The sequence below is a fragment of the Hypanus sabinus genome, chromosome 16 (genome assembly GCF_030144855.1).
Source record: "Hypanus sabinus isolate sHypSab1 chromosome 16, sHypSab1.hap1, whole genome shotgun sequence".
NCBI lineage: Eukaryota > Metazoa > Chordata > Chondrichthyes > Myliobatiformes > Dasyatidae > Hypanus > Hypanus sabinus.
The window spans coordinates 14,874,373-14,893,654 of record NC_082721.1 but is presented as its reverse complement, the minus strand read 5'-3'; the positions used below and the strand labels follow the sequence as shown (position 1 = coordinate 14,893,654).

Here is a 19,282-nt window from a genome sequence, read left to right as displayed (position 1 = left end):
TGTTTCATTGGCGGTGGTCTTTAGGACCCAGTGGAACCCGGACCTTATTTAACCTGTCTCAGTGCGGTGGACTTTAGGACCCGGCGCAGCTTTGAATCTGCAGTGTTTCTGTTCATGAAAATAATCACGATCACGGTTGAAAATAAAGTGGAAGTAATAAAGCGATCGGAAAGAGGTGAAATGCAATCAGTCATTGGAAAAGCATTAGGCTGCAGTCCGTCAACAATCTGAACAATTCAAATCCGATTTAAAGACGGACTCAGGATCAGAACTCCTTCATAACCCGGGGACTGCCTGTACTTTTAAGTCATTTCTAGATTACTTATAATACCTAATACAATGTAAATGTTATGTACATAATTGTTATACTGTATTGTTTAGGGAATAATGACAAAAAAAATGGTCTGTACATGCTCAAACACCGAGCGCCGGAGAGACAACTTCTGGGTTTTCCTAATCTGCGGTTGGTTGAATCCACGCATGTGGAACCCGCAGATAAGGAGGGCTGACTGTACTGCGTCTAGGTAATTAAGTGAAGTGGCCTCTCAAGACACTTAATGAGGCGAGCAAAATTTAGCACAGTCACATCATGGAAACATAAATGGAATTCCAGAGGCAGGGACAGACATTTAATGTCACTGGTACAATCAAGGACTTCAGGATTTTAGAGAGAAGACTGATGCCAAGGACGTCAAGGAAAAAAGAATAGGTGGAGTGGTAACAGTCCTAATGGTTTTAAGGAATGTAATAAAATATTTCTTAACAGGTTGACTATGAAAGTAAGAATGAAAAGACATTGTTTAGTCTTGTAAATAATTTAAAAATTATGAATAAAGTTGATTTTGTGAAATAATATCAGGTAGAGTTAAGGTCTTGGTAGTAAGGGCCCAGTAAAGGCTCCTTCATTGCTGGAGAGGCAGGGGGCAGGGGGCAGGGGGCAAGGGACAAATTGGCCAGCAATGTAGGAATGAAAAGGCATTCCATGGATTATTCTTGTAAAATTGTTTCTTATGAATGTTTATCTTGATTACTAAAAAAAAAGGTTAAGTTCAGATGCACCACTTTGTACTCAGGAGCTGTACTGAGCAGCTACAGAGGTACTGAATGTATTGACTTGTACAATCAGTTCTTCTCATTGTTATATAAGGTTGGATAGATTTTTGCATAGTGGCGGAATAAAGGGTTATGGGGAAAAGGCAGGTAGGGTGGAGATGTCCATGGCCAGATCAGCCGTGATATTATTGAATGACGGAACAGACTCAATGGGCCAGATGGCTTACTCTTGCTCCTATTTCTTATGTTCTTATGCTCTACCTAATTTCAGTAATGCAATTCATTTCTATCATATGTACGTAACTAATTTTCTTCCAAATTAATGTTTGAAAATATACTGAATGGCGACTTTATAAGCTACAGGACGTACCTAATAAAGTGGGCACTGTATGTTCATTGTCTTCCACTGCTGTATCCACCCATTTCAAGGTTCGACGTGTTTCACATTCAGAGATGTTCTTCTGCACACCACTGTGGTACCGCCTGTTTATTTGAGTTATCGTCACCTTCCTGTCAGCTTGAACCAGTCTGGCCAATCTCCCCTGACATCTCTCATTAACGAGGCACGTTCACCCACAGAACAGCTGCTCACGGGATTTTTTTTTTTGTCTTTCACACCATTCTCTGTAAACTCTAGAGACTGTGATGCATGAAAATCCCAGGAGCTCAGCTATTTCTGAGATACTCAAACCACTCTGTTTGGCACCAACATTCACTCCATGGTCAAAGTCACTTAGATCACATCTCTTCCCCATTCTGATGTTTGGTCTGAACGACAAGTGGACCTTTTGACCACATCTGCATGCTTTATGCATTGAGTTTCTGCCACATGATTGGCTGATTAAATATATTTGCAATAATGCACAGAAGTACGTGTATCTAATTAAGTGGCTCTGAGCATATGTACTTGCTATACATCTTGTGCAGACCTATGACTTCCAATAATCTTTCACGTATGATGTGTTCTCGAAAAGAAAAATCACCTTAGAAAGCAGATCAGTTTTTTTTTGTATGTTGCGGCTTAAACAGCTACAGTGGTTAGACTACAGTTGGAGCCAGAGAGCCATAGAACACCACAACACAAAAACAGGCCCTTTGGCCCATCTGGCTCAAGCTGATCTATTGTTATGCCTAATCCCATCAATCTGCACCCGGCCCAGAGTCCTCCATACCCTCTCCCATCGATGTACCCCTCCAATCTTCTGTTAGGTGTTGAAATCAAACCAGTGTCCACCACCAATTGATATTTTCTTTAGAGTGTGTTTTGACTTATCTAATAAGAAGATAATTCCTCCTGTGAAGGTTGAGGATATTTAGTCCAGCATAATTAGAGTAATTTAATCAGATGTAATGCCCTACTGCAGCTCAGACTTTATGAAACATTGCACTGTATAAATTTGCCTCTTCTTGTGTGGGCACAATAGTTAGAAAGAGCTCCTTCTGAGTTCTAACTACCCAGGTTCCTCACATGAGCAATTCTGTCTACTCTAGTTTGCTCTTACTTTTGATTTCCATTATTTTCCATGATTAGGATGTTCCTGTGGAGATCATTGATAAATCAGCTGATAGGTAATTTCTAAATGTTGGCTTGTGTCTTTCATGGAGTCGCAGGGAAATGTGGAATTGAATCAGGATGTTGAGCCCACACTAACCATTATTCACCCACTTACACTACTCCTGCATTTGCCTGACCACAAGATCAAAGCCAATTACAACAAAATGATGATTAACTCAGAAGGGCTGTGGTTGGAGGCTTCTTTCTGGCCAAGCTGAAAATGATGACAGCTGGCTTTCAGCTTCATTCATCTCTGAGGTTTTTGCACTTCTCTTCAAAGGCCTAGGTTAGGAGGGCAAAGCAACCCCTAGTGTCAGACAGAGGGGTTATTGAAAATGCAAAAAAAAATTGCCTTCTCTGCTATCAAGTTCTGGTTCAATTTGCTATTCATCTTTCCCTTATTGGTTCATGTTCTCATTTCCTTTATTAGTCAAAATCCAACACTGGTAGCACTTTGTGTTCCTGATTCTGATTCAGAATTATTTATTTGTTAGTTTGTTTACTTATTTATCAGGTGTACATCAAAATATGCAGAGAATTATGTTACGAATGTCAACACTCCAACATAACCCTAAGGATGTGCTAGGGGCGAGCATAGCATACACACAATGTTCAGCAGAGCAACGCAGGCTGCAAAAGCAGCAACCGAGCAAAACAAAAGTGAAACAAGCCCCTTTCCCACCCTTCCAGCCACCTATCCCTTCACACACACAAATAGGCCTCCAACCACAAGACCAGCTGCCTCTGGGCCTCCAGGCTTTGGCCCTGGTCTCACAGTCACCTGGCTTCCAACCTTCAGTACCTGGCTCAGACTTGCCCTTCGAACCTCTAGCCCTGAACTCGCTGACTTTGGTCTTCGACCTTTGGGCTTTCGACATCTGGACTCGCTGAGCTCCGGATTTCGACCTTCTGTTTTCCCTCCCAACCTTGCCAACTTCTGGGTGTCAGCCCCAGAGCTCGCCAAACATGGGGTTGACATTCGGGCCTCTACTTCCGGACTCACATGGATGTCCAATCCCATTCAGCAGCCCTCGTGACTCCTGCCCATACAGAACTCTGACTTGGGATTCGCCGACCTGGTAATCACTGGTCTCCTCAGTGGCTGTTGACCTGACCTTTGGGATCACTGAAGCATTCCAGACAGAACTCCGAGCACCAACTCTTGCATTCTCCCTCATCCCTGTCCCTAAGTCCTAATTTGACCCCTAACGACCCATGCTATCCCCAAAACCTTCCCCACAAGAAAAGTGAAGTCTGAGCTATGACATCAATGGACATCACAGCTCAGCGTCATCTTGTCCCAAGCACTGGCTGCTACCCCTGACTATTATTATGTAATTCACATTTTTTTTACATATAACCCATAATGAATTACTTAAATAAATGAGAATGCTTAATTAAACAATATATTTACAATATTACTGAACTATTAATTACAAAACACCTATCATCTCCCACCCTCCTCAGTCCACTAATTGCCTCAGACTCCTTTCTTATCATTTCCCTTCTTCTCAACTCTCCACTGTCAGTCCTGATGAAAGATTTCAGCCTGAAATATTATCAGTTCCTTTCCTCCACCTTCCAGCAGATTGCTTGTTGTTCTAGATTCCAGCAACTGCAGTCTCTTGCTTCATCAAAAATAATTGTCACTTTATAGCATGTTTCTTGTATATTCCATCCAGTATCAGAAGAACCCATCAGTCATACTACTTTTATTTCTTTGGAGTCTAAAGTAGTCTTGGCACCATTAAATATCAATAGTTCTTTCCATGAACTCCTTTTGGATTTTTAAAGATCTAAGGATTTAAAGGTCAGCTTTATTTGTGACATGCACAGCCAAACATACAGTGAAATGTGTTATTTGCATCAAAGACCAACACAGCCCACAATTGGTGACAAACTTACGGCACCAACATTACTTACCTCCAGCTTACTAACCCGAACCTTTAGGTCTTTGAAATGTGGGAGTAAACCAGAACACCCGGAGGAAACCCATGCAGTCTTGGGGAGAACTTACAACCTCTTTATAGGCAGTGGCTGGAATTGAACTCATCTTTGGTGCTGTAGAGTGTTAAACGCTAATCACAATGCCACCGGGCCATCCTGTTTTTTTTTATTGTTGGGCTCAGGTTGGATTTCAGCACTCCAACATTGCTTTAAGGATATCTGTGACCCCTATGCTATTTAAAGAATTGCCAGTAAATTAGACTGAGTATTATCAATATTATGTTATCCTCAGACTTATCTTTAAAATTACTGGAAGCACTCATCAATTCAGATAACACTTGTGAAACAAGGAACAGAATTAAGGGGAAACCGGTAAGCGGTTTTTGACTTGAAATTTCTGTTTCTTTTTCCACAGAGGTTGCCTGGCTTGTAGAGGTTTTCCAGGATTTTCTGCTTTTATTTCAGGTTTCTGTGTTCTATGGTTCTATGGAGAGATTATTTTCCTATTTCTACCTCCATTTTGAATTCCCACGGTCTATCCCATTTGACTGAGAGATTATTGCAGATTCAGAAGTCAATCACATGTCCTAAAAATTTTAATACATTCAAGCAGAAGAGGGTTTTAATTCGATAACTGTAAATAAAAATTAATTATATATTCCATATAACTGTTACATTATATTGATTTCCCACATGCCTTTTCAGAATATTGCATAAATTAAATGTTTTGCAAACATATTGGAGGTACCTATATGTAATACTGCCATGATACCATCAGTATATTGCCCAGACTCATTTCCTGTTTATAAAGTCATTAAGAGGATTTTTCTTTATGACTGCAGCCTAAATCATTCCATCAGTGTAATTAACATTGCATTCTCCAGCCTTCAATGCTTAATGGTCTTCTGCTGCTGTCGCCCATTCACTTCAATGTCAAACGTGTTGTGCATTCAGAGATGCCCCTCAGCACGTCACTGTTATAATGTGTGATTATTTGAGTTACTGTCATTTTGCTGTCAACTTGGACCACTCCAGCCATTCTCCTCTATCCTCTCTCATTAACAAGGCAATTTCATCTGCAGATCTGCCACTCACTGACTGCTTTTTGTTTTTTAGCGCCATTCTCTGTAAACTCTGGAGACTGTTGTGCATGAAAGCCAGAAGACATAGGAGCAGAAATAGCCCATCGACTCTGCTCTGCCATTCCATCATGGCTGATCCTGGATTCCGCTCAGCACCATACCTGCCTTCTTGCCATATTAGGAAACTATCAATTTCCGCTTTATATATACCCACAGACTTTGGCCTCACCTCTGTTCTAAAAGGTTGCCCCTCAAATTTGAGGCTGTTCCCTGTAGTTCTGGAAAACCCCACAGTAAGAAACATCCTTCGCACATCTACCTTATCTAGTCCTCTTAACATTTGGAAGGTTTCAATGAGATCCCCCTGCATTCTTCTAAATTCAGTAAGTACAGGCCCAAAGCTGCCAAACTCTCCTCATATGTTAACTCCTTCATTCCTGGAATCATCCTCGTGAACCTCCTCCGGACTCTGTCCAATGACAACACAATCTTACTGAGATATGGGGCCCAAAACTGTTGACAATACTCCAGGTGCATCCTGACTAGTGTCTTATAAAGCCTCAGCATCATCTCCTTGCTTTTATATTCTAATTCACTTGAAGTAAATGCCAACAATGCATTTGCCTTCTTTACCACAGACTCAATCTGTAAACAACCTTCTGGGAGTCTTGCACGAGGGCTCTTAAGTCCCTCTGAACCTCAGGAGATCAGCAGTTTCTGAAATACTCAAACCAGCCTGCCTGGCACCAACAATTATTCCATGATCAAAGTCACTTAAATCACATTTCTTCCCGTTCTGATATTTGGTCTGAACAACAACTGAACCTCTTGACCATGCCTGCATGCTTTTATGCATTGATATACCATATGATTGGCTGATTAGATGTTTGTATTTATGAGCAGATGTACAGGTGGTCGTAGTAAAGTGGCCATTGAGTGCAGTCCGTAGAGTTTTAACTGTAAGGCTAACTACAATACATGTATTCTTTTCACTTATTTTATTCCCTCTGAATGCTTCCCTTACAAAGCTTTTCTGCATTTTCATTTAAACTGTTTCTATCTGATTCAATAAAGCCATTGAGCCATTAATATCAAACATGATTTTAAAAGACATTTTCAATTTAGATGAAGAATTAAACCATAGCCCACACTTTGCAATCAGTGGTGCCTTTTGCAATGATTTTGGAGAAAGCTACTCACTTGAATCTCTGTTCTGTGATCTTTCTTTCCTGATGCCCAGTATTAGTTCAAAGGGATATCAGGTATGGAGAACCAGTGATCCCTTCAGACTAATTAAAGAGCTTGTCATATTAAAGGATTCGCACAGACTAGGAAAATTGCACTGGGTAATAATTTTTTTTTGGAAGTGCTGCTTCTTCGGAAATTTTATTTTGTTTATGATGGACTGCTTGAAGCTGAACACAAATATAATTTCAGACTACTTGTATCACTTAGGAAATTGGAGAAACAACAAATTAATATTTATTGAATATAATGCCCTTAATAGCATAATAGTGCTGACGCTTTGTGAGAGTTGAACTTACCTAAAATGTTTGTTGATAATTTCCATTTGTATTCCGTGTCTGAGGCTTCTCACCCAAGTGTTCATCAATAATCTGCCGGCATTGATGGATTCCAGTTGCCCAGATACCATTTCTCCATGACCGCAATGTCCTGGTAAAATATGTTGTCCACCAGCTGCATGTAGTTTGGCGCTCTGTAGCTGCCAGGAAGATTTTCAGCCACACCTTGGAATGCCTTTCATGTGATTTTCTCCGGTCCCACTAGAAGGTCTTCAAATTGCCTATCATTGATGACCTGTTTGATTTGTGGACCAACAAATATGCCTTCCTTCATCTTCGCATCAGTTATTATGGGAAACATCTATCTCAAATATTGAAATCCTTCTTGAAAATTTATAGTCTTTCTAAAACCTGTCCTGCCATGCAGTATTCACCCTGCCTGAGCATGCCCAGGCATAGCCATACAAGAGAGAAAGCGTTTCAGTTTACATTGTGGGCAGCATTTTAATTGACTTGAATTATGAATTGAAATAGAAACATAGAAGATCTACAGCACAATAAAGGCCCTTTGGCCCACAAAGTTGTGCCGAACATGTCCCTACCTTAGAAAATACTAGGCTTACCTATAGCCCTCTATTTTTCTAAGCTCCATGTACCTATTCAAAAGTCTCTTAAAAGATGCTATCAAATCCGCCTCCATTACTGTTGCCGGCAGCCCATACCACGCACTCACCGGTCTCTAACTAAAAAACTTACCTCTAACATCTCTGTACCTACTCCCCAGCACCTTAAACCTGTGTTGGCTTGTGGCAGCCATTTCAGCCCTGGGAAAAAGCCTCTGACTATCTACACGATCAATGCCTCTCATCATCTTCTACACCTCTATCAGGCCACCCCTCAACTTCCATCGCTCCAAGGAGAAAAGGCCAAGTTCACTCAACTTATTCTCATGCTCCCCAATCCAGGCAACATCCTTGTAAATCTCCTCTGCACCCTTTCTATGGCTTCCACATCCTTCCTACAGTGAGGCGACCAGAATTGAGCACAGTATCCAAGTGGGGTCTGACCAGGGTCTTATATAGCTGCAACATTACCTCTCGGCTCCTAAATTCAATTCCATGATTGATGAAGGCCAATACACTGTATGCCTTCTTAATTTCTAAATAAAAATATATATAGGCAATTTCAAAAAACTGGTGTGTGTTAGGGAAATTTCAAGGTGATTTTCATGATCAGCAGCCCAAAATCCATAAGGTACACCCAGAAGTATTCAGGAAGCATGATCTTTGTTGTGCAGTGTAATCACAATGTTTAATTGGTATTTTAAACATGTTACAAAAGCAAAGATTAAAACATAAAACCATTTTAGAAGTAGGCCATTTGGCCCATCAAGTCTGTGCAATCATGGCTGATTTTCTTCAACCCCATTCTCCTGCTGTACCTCATAATTTGTAAACTCAAGAACCAAGCAGAATCTGTCTTAAATGTACCCAATAACTTGATCTCCACAGAGACCTATGGCAACAAATTCCACAGACACACCCTTTGGTTGAAGGAATTTATCCTCATTTCAGTTATAAATGACCCTTTATTCTGAGGCTGTGCCTTGAATCATAAACTCTCCTATTAATAAAACATCTCCTTCACTGTATCTAGACCTTTCACTGTCTGGTCTGTTTCTTTGAGATCAACACTCACCTTTCTGAACTCCATTGAGCATAGGTCCAGGGATATGCAGTTATCCAATAGCATAGATAGAAACAGAAATATGATCAAACTACAAAATAAAAATATTTATCCTTCTAAAATTCACTACAAAATGTATTGGATTCAGGCCAGTACATCTCGGGTAAAATCCTCCCAGCTGCTGAGCATATCCACGTAAAACACTGGCATATGAAAGCAGCATCCATCATCAGAGATCCCCACCACCTAGATCACGGCCTCTTCTCCCTGATGCCATCAGGTAGAAGATACAAGAGCCTCAGGACTGGCACCACGGGGTTCAAGTAGTTAATACCCACCAACTACTAGGCTTTTGAATAAAGGGATAACTACACTCAACTTAACTTGCCTCATCATTGAAAAGTTCCTACAACCAACAATCTCACATCCAAGGGCTCTTTTTCTCATTATATCATGTTCTCAATATTTATTGCTACTTATTTATATTTGCCTTTGCACACTTTCTCTTGCACTCTGGTTGATCTTTCATGGATCCTGTTATAGTTACTATTCTATACATTTGCTGAGTATGCCCACAAGAAATTGAATCTCAGGGTTGTATATGTTTACTTAAATGCACTTCTTTGAACTTTGAAAGATTTATGCAAGGCAACCATGATACACCTACATACAATTCGTTTGTTTGGGATCTAAAACTTTGGTAGTCAGTAATTGTCACTCAGTATGCCCTTACAATACTCTTTTGGACTCCAAAGGAGGATAAACTGTGTATGCCTTTTCATGTGAAGTCATTTTCTACCTTAAAGAAGGCAGCAGCAAACATACGCTGTGTGGGAACAGGGCAGCTCTGAGAACTGCCTTTAGATTTCTGCATTTCATTGGCCATGTCCATAATCTAGAGGTTATTATCTGTTACACATTGTGTCAACAATGCTGAGAGTTTTTCCACTTTTCGTATCATTAAAGCTGTGAAATCCATGCCATTAAGTCACTGTAAGCCTCTTAAACTTAAAGCTTTAAAGAGCTTAATTTCAAAAAATGTTTGTGTTATTCATTATGTTATATTACCCTAGCATCTTAAAAAAAGCAAGTTACTCTAGGTCATAGTTAAAACAGTCTGTGCTTACATATGATAAAATATGCAATGTCCTTTGCGAATTTATTCCTGCATTTGATGTACAATGTTATTGTGATTTGTTGATTAAATGGTTTTAATTTTCCTGAGAGACCTCTTCAAAAAAAACCCAACTGCTTCAGATTAAACCTTGTGTGCCTCAGTTTATACCATGAGTAACTCAGATTATCAAAAGATCCAGATAATGTCAAGAGTTTTCATCTTGCTATCAGAGGATCATGGTGTTCAAGATGGTGAGCAGTGTTAATGTCAAATGGATGTGAAAAGGTAGTCTGGGATGAGCAGGCAAAGCCCCAAATTTCATAGTAGTGAGATCAGCAGCAACTTAGACAACCCAAGGCCAAACAGGGCAGGTGGCCAATGTTGAGCTTGAGGGTTGAGGGAAGGTTCAGTAAAGGTGAAAAATGTGACATTTCATAATAGGCAGTTGAGAGGGTAGGAAAGCAAGAATTATAGTTGATCTTGAACCAACAAATGAACACATTATGATATCAATAATGGGTTGATGTTTACATCAGGAGGTGAGACATATTCTGGCCAATCTACTGGAGACCTAAAGACAACTGAAGATGAAGTGCAATTGTAATCATGCACAAAGTACAACCCAAGGTTGTCTCCACAGCATGAATGGGCTGGAAATTTTGTGCTGTGATTTTCCTTGGTAATCACTGTAATTAAATGTTTAAATTTTGATGCATTGTAGTTAATATATGTTTTCAAATACTTTTATTTTGATTGCCTATTTTCCTGACTCTTTCCTCAACAGAATGATTCCTGGAGTGAGCTCTATTCCTTTGCACTGTTTAAAGCAATGAGCCACATGCTCTGCATAGGGTACGGCCGTCAAGCTCCCAAAAGCATGTCGGACATCTGGCTGACCATGCTCAGCATGATAGTGGGTGCCACCTGCTACGCCATGTTTATTGGTCATGCGACTGCGCTCATCCAGTCCTTGGATTCATCGCGCCGTCAGTACCAAGAAAAGGTAGGATAATTATATAAATCAGCTCAACTAATGGTAATGTTTGCTTAGTATTACGCATGGAACAGCATAACATAACATTGTCACTGATTAAGTGGACTCCAAAAACTTGCACTCATCCCTCAATTATACTTTATTTTACTTGTGCACAAGGAGAACAGTATGCCCCCTGTCACCCACACTGTTCTGAAGTCAGAACAGAAAAAAAGCCATTCTTATACAGAATTGAGTGGCTGTTATAGATATTGACTATTTGGTAAAGAAGGTATGTTTGAATACCTTGTTTGCAAGATCAATCACCATCCAACATAGGAGTGTAAAAGTCAATAGAAACTACAAGCTAACAACCAATGATACCTCGAATATAGTAAAGCATTTGTCCCTTAGTTTATGTGTGCATTTCATATTCTTTCATTATTTTCCTATCTCATCTCAAGTATGCGAAAATGACTCTGGGAATCTGCTCTATAAAGGGAAACTATGCTCTTCTTACCTGGGCAGTCTGCACTCTATTTGTAATCTGTCCTTACCTGGGCATTATGTTAACCCTTGCCTTACGGTAACTAAAACAATCCCATAAACCAGCGGTTCCCAACACGTTTTATGCCATGGAGCATTGCCATTAACCAAGAGGTCCATGGACCCCAGGTTGGGAACCCCTGCCATAAAGGTAGAGAGTGAGTTTTGTCCTTTAGGAAGATTATTTATTTCCTTTAATTCTGCTGAGTGCATACATGAAGACCAGTCAAAATGATCTCTGCCAAAGTTGAAAACATTGATGCAATATAATTCTTTAAAGCACCGTGACGCACCTGGCTTGGAGGGACCTAATATGTACTACCCACATTTGATACAATATGTATGTACATTTCTTCTGTCTACTATAAGCTGAGGGCAGAGTTATCTTTGATGAAACAGCATCAATCATCTCACATTTTCATTGGTGTTTAATGAGGTTATGCCACCGTCTTCTGTTAAACTCACCATTACCAATGTATTATTCATAAGCCATGCCTAAGAGTCTTACACTTTGGAAGATTATTTGAATGATAACTTAGTAATTGAGTGGTATAGCGTTGCAGCAGTTAGTGCTGCCTCTGGACTGCTCCGGACAATAGGATGTTATCTTGACCTTTGTGGGCCATATGAAAGGTGTTTGCACATTCTCTCTGTGATTGCAAAGGCTCCCCTCACTTCCTGCTCAACATTCCAAAATTGTGGCTGTTGCCTTTTAGTATAGGTTACGTGGGAAAGGAATCTCAGCTCTGTGCTGAACTGAGCCTGTGGCCTGCAATGACATCTAGCTTCGTATCTGTGGTCTTGGCTTACCAATGTTTACTTGGCTTTGCACTGAACTGAGCCTGTGGCCAACTCCAGCTGCAGTGATGCCTGGCTTCATGTCTTTCATAAAACTTCAGTTCTGAAGCGATTTTCTTACTTTTATTGTTTTCGTGACTTGTTTCATTTTCTCTCTTTCTCAGTGGATTGGTCTTTTTTTTAATGGGCTCTTCTGAGGTTCTTTTGTTTTGTGGCTGCCTGTAAGGAGATGAATCTCAGGGTTGCATAATGTATACACACTTTGATAATAAATGTACTTTGAACTTTGAATGAGAAAGAGGAACTTGGTGGGCAGATGAAAGAAAATAAGTTGCAGGGTAACAGAGTTAAAGGGAGAACTAGGACTGTTGGGATTACTCTGCTGGAAGCTGGCATTTATGGGCTGAATGACTTCCTAAGTCATGATAAGTAAACAGATACCCACCGGTGAATAGAGTTTGTCATCTTGTAGATCCTGTCTGACTTCGATTCTGTCCAGGAGGAGGTATCCAAAGTAAACCTTCACAATATGAGAAGTATCTTGGTTTTCATGTTCCACACCAGTAGGTTCAGGAACAGTTATCACTACACAACAATCAGGATCCTGAACCCAGAAGGTATAATTTCACTCATCACAACAATGAACATAGAAGCATAGAAAATCTACAGCATATTACAGACCCTTCGGCCCACAATGTTGTACCAACCACGTAACATACTCTAGAAGCTGCCTAGAATTTCTCTAGTGCATAGTCCTCTAGTTTTCTAAGCTCCATGTACCTATCCAGGAGGCTCTTAGAAGACCCTATTGTATCCACTTCTGCCACCTTCACTGGCAGTCCATTCCCCACTCTTTGTATGAAAAACCTCCCCCTGACATCCCCACGGTACCTATTTCCAAGCACCTTAAAACCATGCCCCCTTGTGTTAGCCATTTCAGCCCTGGGAAAAAGCCTCAGGTCTTCCACATGCTCAAAGCCTCTCATCATCTTCTACACATCGATCAGGTCACCTCTCAACCTCCGTCGCTCCAAGGAGAAAAGACCAAGTTCACTCAACCTATTTTCATAAGGCATGCTCTTCAATCCAGGCAACATCCTTGTAAATCTCCTCTGCACTCTCCCCATAGCATCCACATCCTTCCTGGAATGTAATGTGACCAGAAACCTATGGACTTGCTTTCAAAAAGCACTACAACTCATGTTCTTGATATTTATTGCTTATTTATTTCTTATTATTTTTATTTTTGTATTTGCACAATTTGTTGTCTTTTGCATATTAGTTGTTTGTCCGTCTTTGTTGTATGTGGTTTTTCATCGATTCTGTTGTGTTTCCATTAATGGCAAATGCCCGCAAGAAAATGAATCTCAGGACAGTATATGCTGACATATACATACTTTGATAACAAATTTACTTTGAACCTTGCATGAATTTCTGCATGAATACCAGTCCCTTAGCAAGATTTAACTTGAAAACAGATGTAAAATAGTTTGAAAATCAGACAGACGATACTTGGTGACCATTTTCATGTCGGAGAGAGGTATCACTGGAAGCATTTTCACTCATGACTTGAATTGAATGCAAAGGTTTCATGTTAACATATGATACTGGAATGCTAGAGAGGAACAATTAAAACTCAAGAGGTGGCTTACAAAATGATCCGGGTAAACTATATGATAGAATGAAGTTCAGAGATGTTAGAATTTTAATCCTAGAGTAAGATGATTAATGTATCAAAACTTATTTAATATTGATTTTGATATAGGTGAATAAGAGAGACATTAGTGTATATATAATGAATATTTAACTATAAAGCAATGTGAATGGATTATAAGTCAGAAGAATTTTGGAATTATCAATGACTCTCAAGAAAGGTCTCAAGAAAGGAATTCTGAAATATCTACATTAGGAGTTAATAGAACTTGACAAAATTACATTATTAATCACCCAAGTAGACATTTTACTAATTGAGGAATTCTGCAATGAGAATATTTTCATTCATTTCTAGACACTGAATCCAGTTGAAGGCAATCAAATCATGGAAATTACAGAGAGAAAAGACTCTGGACTAACCTTTTGATGGCTCTTATTAGTGTGAATAAGAAAGAAATATAGGCAATACACACAAAAATGCTGGAGGAACTTAGCAGGTTAGGCAGCATCTATGGAGAGGAATAAAATGTCAATGTTTCAGGGTGAGATCCTTCATCAGATCTGAGTAGAAAGGGGGAAGATGCCAGAAAAAGAAGTCAGGGAATGGAATTTGTACAATGTGGAAGGTGATAGGTGAAGCTACATGAGGGGGAAGGTTAGTGGGTGGGGGAGAGGGGCGAAGTGAGAAGTATGGAGGTGGAAAAGGTAAAGGGCTGAAGAAGAAGAAATCGAATAGGAGAGGAGAGTGGACAATGGGAGAAATGAAAAGAGGAGGGGCACCATGGAGCTGGTGATAGGCAGGTGAGGAGAAGAGAAGGAGTAAGAAAGGAGTCAGAATGGGGGCTGAAAAAGTAGAGAAGGTGGAGGGGGAAGAAATTCCCATAAGTTGGAGAAATCGATGTTTCATATTGTCAGGTTGGAGGCTCATCTTGGCAATAGAGGATGCTATGGACCAACATGCCGGAAGGGGACTGGAGAGTGGAATTAACATGGTTGGCCATTGGGAAATCCTACCTGTTGCAGGTGGAGAGTAGGCATATTGGCACGAAAATAAGGTATGTCAGTCTTTCAAACAAAGAGAAAGGTCATTGATATTAAATGGAATATTCATAATTACACAATTAGCAATGTTGCAGACTGGTTTGTATGTTGTAACAGTCTGGAGACAGAATATGCACTGAGATGAGACTAAATCAGCAGGGCTCCCCTGCAGATATAATAAATCAGTAATTTCAGCATGACACCACTTGAAATGTAAATCCATGTGATAACAACCAGGTATGAAATGTGAGCAGAGATTTTCCTGGATGATTTGGATACCTTGTAAACTAAAGGAAGTTAATTTACATCGCTACCAATGAACATTAACCATTTAGATCTGCTTGGCAGGATAGAGTAAGGGGAGGGGTGGAAATGTGTAATGTAGGCAACTGTTTCTTTCACTGTTGCTTACTTCCTTTGCCTCCCCCCACTCTCCACTTTTCATAGGGATTGCTTCCTTCGTGATTCCCTTGACCGTTTGTCACTCCCCACTAATCTCTCTCCTGTCACATACATATCCCTGTGAGTGACAGAAAGGCCACACCTGCCCATTTATCTCCTCCCTTACCTCCAACTCGGGGCCCAAACAGTCCCTTCAGGTAAGGCAGCACTTCACCTGTTGGGGTTGTTTATTGTGTTTCCGGTGCTCCTGATGTGGCCTTCTCTATGTACATTGGAAAGACCCGACATAAATTGGGGGCCACTTTGTCGAGCAACGCAATTCCATTCATCAAAAGGGGAATTTTATGGTGGCCAACCATTTTAATATCTATCCTCATTCCTGTTCTGACATGCCAGCCCATGCCTCCTGTTTTGACACAATGAGGCTGCTCTCAGGGTGGAGGAGCAACACCTCATATTCCATCTAGGTAGCCTCCAACCTGGTAGTATGAACATCAATTTCTCCTGATATTTTTTTAATTCATCCCCCTTCCCTCTTGTATTCTGCTCTCTGGCTTCTTACCTTTTCTCACCTGCCTATCATTTCACCCTGGTACCCCTCCTTCTTCCCTTTCCCCACTGGTCCACTTTCCTCTCCAATCAGATTTGTTCTTTTCTAGCCCTTTACCCTTCCTCTCAACCTGGCTTTACCTATCACCTTCTTGCTAGTCTTCCTTCCCTCCCCCCACCTTTTTATTTCTGGCATCTTCGCCTTCCTTTCCTGTCCCTGAAGAAGGGTCTCGCCCTGAAATGTCGACGGTTTAATTATTTCCATTGATGCTGCCCGACCTGTTGAGTTCCTCCAGCATTTGTGTGTGTGTGTGTCTGGAGTTGGTATGAACCCTTTGTGTGGGTTAAAACAAGGTTCACACAACAGCACAAACCAGAACTCTTCTAAAAAGTATTAGAACAGAGCATATGCTGCAAATAAAATACATATGTACAAATTTAATAAATATGTAACGTCTGATCATTGGCAAAATAAAATGTTTTGATCGGGATAAAGTTTGAGTGTATTATAATTATGAAAGGTTGATGAGTTGGTTACACTCCAATGGCAATTCTGATATTCAGAGACCACAGGGGAAGAATCAGATGCAGTATATGTTCTCAAGCTTTGGTATCTTCTGCCCAAAGGAAGGGAGGAGGAGAGAAAATGACTGAGGTGTGAGTATTCCTGAGTACATTGGCTGCTTTCTCAAAGCAACAGGAAGTATAATGTCCATGGAGGGGAGGCTGGTTTGTGTGATGCCCAGGACTGCATTCACAGCTCTCTGAAATGACTTGCAGTCTTGAGTTAGAGTAATTGCCATACCAAGCTGTGATGTATCCAGGTAGATGTTTTCTCTGGTGCATCTGTAAAAACTGGTGAGGGTTGATGGGGACACGTCACATTTGTTTAGCCTACTGAGGGATTAGAGGTGCCAACATGCTTTCTCAGCCATAACATCTATGTGGTGTGTATGAGATGATTTCCACGTTGTTCTTGACTGCAATGCCTTCTACCAGCACGTGGAACGAGGGGGGCTTCTAGGATTCTTTTTAGAAGTCTTTTCAAACATTAAAAAGGCTTCCATTGGCTCAATTACATCAAAGACGATTAAGACACTTGGCTATTGTTGGATGTTGAGAACTCAAAAACTTAACCAGGACTTTGTGTGAGGGATTGTCGGGATAGATACTGAGATGCAGGTTTATTAAGCTGGAGTAGAGACAGCAAGGAGGCATAGTCTCAAAGTATGAGGTCAGGTGTTTAGTCCAGAAGTGAAGAGAAATTGTTTTAATTAGAATCTGGAACTCTCTTCCTCAAAGGACTTAGATGCTAAGTATTTTCAAGACTTTTGGATGAAAGATTTTCTGTAGGAGGATATGGTAATGGAATTCCAGAATAGTCAGGTTCTGCCAAGATCTTATTAAAAAGAGAACAGATTCCATGAACCCACAGATATGTTCTTTATGTTCTTGTCAAATTTGTCATTAGGAAAGGAGGGTCAAAAAGCAAAGAGACAGACATAATGTGAAGGGAAGCTTAACTCAATTCTCTTTCAAAGTCAGAATTTCAAAGTTGCTGAATCACAAGTGAAAGAGATTATCCAGTATCTCTTTGTTAACTGAGTCAATTTGATTCACCAGGTGTCATTGCATCTGCCCTTCACTTGGCATCCAATGAGAACTCCACTCCTTTGCCTGGTCCAATAGTTTAATTGTACTCTCAATGCCGCGTTTGTCTGCCAAGAAACATTGTAAACAGCTGAACCTAACTCGCGATCACATTTCAGCTAACTCAATAAAATCCACTAGAACAAACCTCCAAAAATAATTGCATTTTGCTTCCAGATTTTTTTTAAATGGATGTCACCCAGCTGAATTTAATATTGACTTTCTTCTTGGCAGAGAATAGATAGATTTAATGAATTTCTTTATTTAATATAGCATTTATAAAATGTATAAATAAGTTAATTTGTGTTTGTACAGTAGTTGGATAATAAGATGGCTTTCAGTACTGCCATTGATCAAAAAGATCCTCAAAGAGTTTTTATATAGTCGCCAAGGTTATTATACTCTGTTTTTCAATACTGGATTGCTGATGTTATCAAGTTTAGCTAAGTGGTGGAACATTAGGTTCCTGTTGCAGAGATCTGAGGAAATAATGTTTTGGTACTGAAGATTCAGCACTGTCAGAACGGCTCTCTTTTGGATGAAGCAGTCATTTGTGGTCCAGACTGCTATGTCAGCTGAATGGAAAGATCCTATTGTACCAGCTGTAGAGTAGCTCAGCTGATGACTTGACCAACTAATATCACTGAAGTGGATTATCTGCTCAACTTGTTCTTTCCTGTTTGTTGAAATTTGATGGATTGCTGCTTTGTATTTGGAAAAAAAAACACACTTCATTGGGTGTTGGAATTATTTTGGTGATCTGAAGTGTGTTAAAGTGTAGCTTTTTATTTGGGTTTGAAAATAGGATGGTGTCTTCTGTTGGGAGAGAACTTACACAAATCAATCTTTCAGGAATTAATGTTGCCACAAAACATAGCAAATAAGTTATTCACTATAAAAATATAATCTGTTCAGCAGTGTGGAGTTCATCTTATTCAGGGGTGACCATGAGACATAGGAGAAGAATTTAGCCATTAGGCCCATTGAGTCTGCTCTGCCATTCCATCATGGCTGACTTCTTTTCCTTCTCAACCTCATTCTCCTGCCTTCTCCCCATAACCTTCCATGCCATTGTTAATGAAGAACCCATCAGCCTCCACATTCAATATACCAAATAACTTGGCCTCCATACTCAATTGTGGCAATGAATTCCATAGATTCACCAACATCTGGCTAGAGAAATGCCTTTTCATTTCTGTTCTAGAGAGAAGTCCTTGTATTGTGAGGCTGTCCCCTGTGGTCCCCCACTACAGGAAACAACATCTCCATGTACACTCTGTCTAGGCCTTTCATTATTTGATAGGTTTCAATGAGATCCCCCTCCCCCATTCTTCTGAACACCAGTGAGTACAGGCAGAGCCATCAAGTGATCTTGATATGTTAACCTGTTCGTTCCTGGGATAATTCGCTTGAACCTCCTCTGGACATCCTTTCTTTGATAAAGGACCCAAAACTGCTCTTGGTGTGGTTTGACTTATGTCTTGAAAAGCATCATTATTATATCCTTGTATTTATAATTTAGTCTTCTCAAAATAAATGTTAACATTGCATTTGCCATCCTTACCACCAACTCAACCTGCAAATTAACGCACATCCAAATTTTATAATTTTTAAGACACAATATGCCTATAATGTCATTTCTCACCTCTGATTGATTATACTTTTTTCCAGGATTATCATTTACTATTCATACTATACAAATAAGCC

The 19,282-nt window shown here is 40.2% G+C and overlaps 1 protein-coding gene across 1 annotated transcript in view; it reads left to right on the top strand.

The window, feature by feature from the left end:
* The window catches only part of hcn2b (hyperpolarization activated cyclic nucleotide-gated potassium channel 2b), a 162,594-nt gene that overhangs the window by 60,463 nt on the left and 82,849 nt on the right, over nucleotides 1-19,282 (top strand). Inside the window, exon 4 of the mRNA XM_059991162.1 lies at nucleotides 10,748-10,966. Within this exon, the coding sequence (XP_059847145.1) occupies nucleotides 10,748-10,966 (219 nt within the window). The remainder of the gene's footprint in view (nucleotides 1-10,747; nucleotides 10,967-19,282) is intronic.